The 6,647-nt window shown below is 38.9% G+C and overlaps 2 protein-coding genes across 2 annotated transcripts; both read right to left on the bottom strand.

Annotated features, from left to right (window-relative positions):
• Positions 1-732: 732 nt before the first annotated feature.
• LOC115679485 (disease resistance protein L6-like) lies at positions 733-3,682 on the bottom strand. Its single transcript, XM_056310388.1, has 4 exons — positions 3,089-3,682; positions 2,448-2,729; positions 1,641-2,370; positions 733-1,400 (listed from the first exon to the last, which is right to left on the bottom strand). The coding sequence occupies exons 1-4, from the start codon at positions 3,665-3,667 to the stop codon at positions 733-735; spliced, it is 2,259 nt and encodes a 752-aa protein (XP_056166363.1). The 5' UTR covers positions 3,668-3,682.
• A 190-nt stretch (positions 3,683-3,872) lies between these two features.
• On the bottom strand, positions 3,873-5,484 carry LOC130137880 (disease resistance protein L6-like). The gene is made up of 4 exons (XM_056310387.1): positions 5,201-5,484; positions 4,958-5,107; positions 4,076-4,217; positions 3,873-3,977 (listed from the first exon to the last, which is right to left on the bottom strand). The coding sequence occupies exons 1-4, from the start codon at positions 5,482-5,484 to the stop codon at positions 3,873-3,875; spliced, it is 681 nt and encodes a 226-aa protein (XP_056166362.1).
• Between the last annotated feature and the right edge of the window lie 1,163 nt (positions 5,485-6,647).

Raw genomic sequence — 6,647 nt, 5'->3', positions numbered from 1 at the left:
ATATATTGTGTAGAGAGTTGTGGACAAGTTGACGACCCCACCTGCAAAATTAGTTCTTGGTTCGGATTAGACTGGTGGATTATGCCACTCGCAATTCTTGAAAGATTTTCAGTTCTTATTTACACATTGGTGTTTGATGTTATTCTGGGTCTTGTTGGCATTGGTCTCATGGCCGATCAGATGATCTAATAGCTACTTAAGCTTCTCTTGGTGATCCTATGATCCCAGATTTATCAAATCAGTGAACCATCTAAGGCTAATTCCAATCCAGCTTTCAGTTTGTGAGTTCACAAAGCCAGCGAGAAGAAACAAGGGAGGGAAAATGGGAGAGAACTGTCGGGTCCGATATAGAATGCCCCGAACCACAAAAGCGATTCAGTTCAGTCTACTTCCAAATTATATCTTCAAACTATATTGTCCGAATATTGTCCTCTACATGAAGAAACACCGCCCCCCCCAAAAAAAAAAAAAGAAGAAGAAGAAGAAGCCTGAAAACCTGACCCGGATCGACCTGACCTGGGTTTTGAGTTCTGGTCACATGCGATTCAGGTCGGGATTGGGTCAAACAACATACATCCCTTATTGTTTTGGGTCGGCTAGCATATAGACCCGACCCGATCTGACCCATTGACACCCCTAGGGACAGACATGGGTGAGCGTTCAACAACTTTGATCGAACTCAAGCAAAAGTGCCACCACCTTGCTGAAGGGTAGTTACAACCTCCCTCTCCACTACGTACTCGGCCTTGCAAGTCGTGGCACTCCATAAAACCAAGTTGGGAAAATGGCGGTTATGTACCCTCTCAATTTGCAACATTTTCTACAATCTCTGAGCTTGTCACCAGACCCGCATAATGTTGGGCATCCATGAACATAGGGATGGCATGTGTTTGGTACATCAGGCAAACCTTGCAGTGATTCACAGTGTAAGAGGTGTAATGTCCGCAACTCATGTAGTTTTGATAGATTAGGTAACCTTTCTATGGAGCCGCAATCCTGAATTGACAAAGTTTTCAGTGATTCCAATTCTCCTAAATCTCGAATCTCGAGTAGTTGTGAGCAACTATTCACCGTCAGCTCTTCGAGCTTCCCTATGCTTGATAAACCCGATAGCCTCACTAACAATTCACATTCTACAACAATCAAGTGATGCAGTGTCTCTAACTGTTCAAACTCGACCTCTTTCAACCGACATCTGAAAAGTGATAACGCAGACAAATTTCTCAGATATCTCAAGTTGGAAAAGAATGGCTCTTCTAGTGGTAACTTGACATCACTTAATTCCAAAAGACGAAGAGTGAAAGGAAGCCTTGTGAGAGATCGCGGATCGTCACATGATATGCTAAGTGTCCAAAGCTCAGGAGGCCATGTGATATCTTTACTTAAATTCCACTCCTCCACTTTTGGTGACTCCCCAATCCACTTCGATGAAATTTGTCCAAGGGTGCCAAGCACAGTCCGCGCTTCAAAACCTAAAATGTATAGGCTCGCAGGAAGTTCTGGCAGCCTTTCGAGCTTACTATATTCTCCTAAACGAAGTTCGCGCAGATGAGATAGCTGATTAATGGTGGTTGGCACTCTGTTAACCTTACTACCTGATAAGTTTAGCACCTTTAAAAGGGATAGTTGCCCAATTTCGCTAGGGATTTCCCCCTCAAGATTTCTACAATCTTGGGAAAACAACATTTTAAGATTCTCCAGCATCCCTATGGCCTTTGGTAGCTCTCTTATCTCACTCTGATCTAGAAGCAAGCGCTCCAACCTTTTAAGATATCCAATGGAAGCAGGCAATTCTGTAATCTTTGTACCCAACAAGTCTAAGACAAGCAATGATTGTAGTCCTCCGATGGAGTTTGGTAGCTCTCTTATCGGAGTAAAATCCAGGCTCATTTTCTCTAAATTTTTTAGATATCCAATAGAATCAGGTAGCCCTATTATTTCTGTCTGGGCCAAATCCAACTCGAGCAATGATCTCAATTTCCCAATGGAGTCAGGAAGCTTTCTAAGCTGATGACAATCCCTTAAAGACAAGCACGTCAAGCTCACCATCTCTCCAATAGAGGGATGAAGCTCTTGTATACACTGCCCCTCCAGCTTTAGACTTGATAGGTACTTCAGACCATATATTGCAGAAGGCACTGCAAATAGGTCAAAATCGAGGCTTTCGGACAACTTTGACAGCTGAACTGGGGGTGCAATTATTTCTAAGCGCTTTAGGCGCTCTAGCTTACAGATAGAATTACCTATCTGTAGTGACTTTGGACTATGTTCATCAAAAACTAGTATCTTCAAATTCAAGCACGTCGAGAAGTCAGGAACCGTCGAGAGATGGCATCTAGTGAGATGTATAACTTTCAAGTCACGATTTGCCTATGAAACAAATTAGAATTGGAAAAGTTAGGCAAAACAAATGGCAAAAAATGTACGTAAGTGATATGAAACCATACCAAGCATGAGTCCCATCCATTCCAGTTCTTGGGAATGTTGCTGTCCGAAATCTTGAGCACAACTAAATTCCATAAACATAGATTGACAGTATGCAAGTCTGAAGGGCAACGATGCCAAGAGAGCCATCTTAAACTCGAGAGAAGATTTGTAAAGTCTCCTACCAAGTTACCACCCTCTAACTCCAAGAACCTTAAGCTAGGCAGTCTTGAAAACTCTTCACTTGTAAAGTCTTGCTCTTTGGAAAGTCCAATTAATTTCAGTGCTATGATATTCTCTGTTCCCTAACGACATGGAAAGGCATAAGTGAATTTTCTACAATGAAAAAAAAAGGAAAAAGAACGCATTCCATGAGTAAAAGAACAAGAAAAGTTGTGGGTAAAATTAATCACAGTTTACAAACAGAATGATAAATTGTATATTTTATCCAGAAACCTTGCTTCTACTTTCATATTTTAAATGTAAGCTACTAAATTCTCTTGGTAGACATAAATTGTAATATTGCCTTCATTTCACTCAAATTAAACAAATTTAGTTTTCTATCATGCGCAATACAGAAAAAAGAACATATCCAGGAATGTACTCTAAACTTTAAGCTGATATTTTCTTAATCGGGAAGACAGTAGCCTTGAATAAAATTTACCATTCTACTCTGCACTACGTCCAACGCAATCTTGGGACACCATAGTCTCCTACGTTTCCCAGGCATTTGGAGGTCCTCTTGTCGAACAATTTCTCTTCCAAGGTCTCTGAGCAGGTCATGCATCAATAGTCTATCAAAATCATCAACCTTTATCAAAGACATACGCGTAAGGACAAGGATTTCACTTCTTGGGAAATAATCCAATGCTTTCCACATATAATGTGGATGTATTCTCTTTTCACCAATAAAGTAACATGCAATATCAAGAAAAATTTCCCTCTGTGCATCCTCTAGCATTTCAAAACTAATCTTTAATTTGTGATGGACATCTTGATTGGGAACTAAATTCAATTTCTTCAACGTATCTTTCCAAAGTTGTTTACTTTTTCGATAAAGAGAGGAACCAATAACTACGAGAGCCAAAGGAAGTCCATCAGCTTTCCCAATAATATCGCGAGAAATATCAACGTAGTCATGTGGAGGAGAATCCATTTTAAAAGCATGCTTGCAAAAAAGTTGAAGAGCATGGGCATGGTGCAATACTTCCATTTGATAGATTTTGAACTCTTTGAAACCCATTTGGACATTATTTTCTCGGTTCTCCTCATCAATCGGCAAAAAGTTGGTGTCCCTCGTCGTAATAATAATTCTGCTCCCTAGACCAAACCAATCACGCTTTCCTACGAGTTTTGAGAGTTGTTCCCACTTATTTAGGTCATCAAGAACAATGAGCACTTTCTTGTCACGAAATCTCCTTTTAATTTGGTTAATCCCGGCATCAGAGTTAAAAATCTCCATTGGTGTGAAGTTGAGAATTTCTGACAATAATTGTCTTTGCAATTGAATGAATTTGCCGCCCTTTGAAGCTTCTCGAACATCCGAAAGAAAGCTACACCCGTGAAACCGACTAGAAATCTGGTTAAAGACAGCTTTGGCAAGAGTCGTCTTACCAATGCCCCCCATACCGTGAATTACTAGATAACGTACATCAGGAGAACCTTCATCTAATAGATGCATAACGTCTTCAAATTGATTCTGAATTCCGACTAAATCATCGGGCAGATTTTTCTCTCTGCTATTCAGCTTGATCAAAACTTCAGCAACGATTAATCTAATGAGTTCACCGTAACTGTCATATTTGATGCAAAGGATCTAGTCAGAAATATGCAGATAAAATATTAACCTATCAAGCTTTAAGAATATTGTAAATTAAACACAATCCAGCCGAGGCGGCGGGGTTGACCGCTCCCCTCCCAAAAAGTTTTGTACATATACTCTACGGGAATATAGGAAAAAATTAACTCTAAGTAAATTGCCACCCCTCCTGCCCAGACAAATTATTTCTACTATATTTGAAGTGATCTGATATAAACTTTCAAACTCTTAACTGTTTTTTTCAAATAAAGAAAAACAATCAAAATCCAAGTCAGTTTACGTAAAATTCAATTATATACTGTACTCAATGGTCAAAGATGTAAATTGTTAACATAGGAATGGAATCCTAAACTTTATAAAATGTGCTCGCGCAACCATAAATTCTAAAAATTAAATCCTTTGGATTTTCTCTTTAAATATATGTACCAAAAGTTTGTTCCTTCCTTTTTTATTGCTCGCACATAGTGTGTATTCTGTTTTCTAGTTTTAAATGGATGAAATTCGTCTAATTTTGAAAGAAATTGATTGATTATTTCATTGAGTGGACGTGTAATGGTAGTTATTAAATATGTGTGTATTGAATGATAACTTGATGAAAGAGTGGGTAACTTTAACTTTTGAGGCAAGGATGAAAGTATTTCTCATTATGTATAATTATATCGATGTAATATCTAATTCAACCACACAAAAAAAGAAGAAAAGCTCAAACCTTACCCTCTATCTCCGAGATGCCATCCTTTGATACGAGCGACCTCCCTTAGAGCCTCCTTCCATTGCTGGACTACATCGCAGCCAAACTTCTCCTCTTGCTTCTGCAGAGTCTCGTGGTATAGCCCGGTTTTGAGCTGAACATCATCGGGATTCACATCAAAGAAAATTGGTAAGATCATCGCTTTACCGTCTCTTTTTCTCAACCAATCCACCATGTATGCAAGCTCGCGAAGACACCACGCACTGGACGCGTAGTTTCTAGAGAAAATAGGCATACAGATTGTGGAGCTCTTGATCGCACGCTCCAATTCGCCTCCGATGGCTTCGCCTTTTCTAATCTCTTCATCGTCTCTGAAAACGCGAATACCAGCTCCATCCATGGAGTGATAGAGGCAGTCGGCAAAATTTAGGCGAGTGTCAGGTCCTCTAAAATTCAAGAACACCTCAAATTCAGCCCCCATCTTCAACTGGACATCACCTCTATCAGTGGTCAATGCCGTTGTTCCAATCAATGAGTTCCCGCTCTCCATCTTCAGGAGCTAAAGTATACAGATTGAGCTTAATAACGAGGAGAGAGATGTAAGACTAGCGTCTAATCGATCTAATTCTGGAGGATTTAAGGACGAGCCTGAGAGTTGTGAGAATTCTCCTTGGTTGCGTTGCGTTCTTTCTTGGAAGGACCGGAGAAATATTGAACAATCATAAATTACGCAAATAGTCGGTAATGAAAGCCAATCTAAAGACACCTACCTCTGTGGTCTTGTTTATTGTTTTCCCACAACCATTCTTATCGCTTTGTGAATCAGCTGCATTCACAAAAGTCAATGTATCTTACGTTTGATTAACTTGTTGATTAAGTAATCTGGCTCTCTGGTACTCGAATGCCTGGTTTCCTGTGTTCTTTCAAGGACACAGTTCCATTCTCTCGTTGTTCTATTCAATGAGAGAGGACTCCATCTGTTCATATAAAGTTGCCCGTGGTGTAGATGAATGTATTATTCGATGGAATTCTGATCCATGTAATGATCTTCTCAAATTTAAGACAAAGAAAGCATTTCATCCATGTATTGCATTCTATTTAATTACGTAAAATATGTTATATGTAGGTTAGATTTCGAATGAATATTTGAAGGAAAAATACCAAATTACCTTTTTCCCTAGATAAAAATTTCTTAGATAAAATTTAAAGTAGGGAGTGTAATCCTTATTGTCATATACGTGGGATTTAATCCTGACTAAAGGGTTGCATTGACGTCTTCCATTCGCAACCCACGAGCAAGAGATTGACAAGAAACATGTACTGTGGGCAAACTCATAGAAAAATGTTTAAACAACAGGCTTAATCTGATATTTATGAAATCACATCTTCTAGTTTAATTTCTTCTTACCATTGAATTGGTTAATGACATATACTATATTATAATAAAGATATAAAGAAATGATGTGATTATCAGGGCATTTCTTTATTTGTTAATCATAAATGAGTTAGCTTAAGAAAGGGAAATAAATAGAAGAAAAATTACCGGGTGGTAGGTGGAGAGAGAGTCAAAATCAACTTCTCATAAAGCACTATGCACCCCCACACATCTATTTAATTAAACTAGATCAGAGTAGACCTAGTTATTTTGTAATGGGAAATATGTGGTTGAGCATCTTTAGAAGTGAACTTGAAGAAAAGTAAAAGAAGTTGACC

This window comes from Syzygium oleosum, unplaced genomic scaffold (assembly GCF_021117445.2).
Source record: "Syzygium oleosum isolate NSW1041296 unplaced genomic scaffold, Sole_v2.1 Sole_v2.04, whole genome shotgun sequence".
In the NCBI taxonomy this organism is placed as follows: Eukaryota; Viridiplantae; Streptophyta; class Magnoliopsida; order Myrtales; family Myrtaceae; genus Syzygium; species Syzygium oleosum.
The sequence above is the reverse complement of the archived record's forward strand: the minus strand, read 5'-3'. Positions and strand labels throughout refer to the sequence as shown.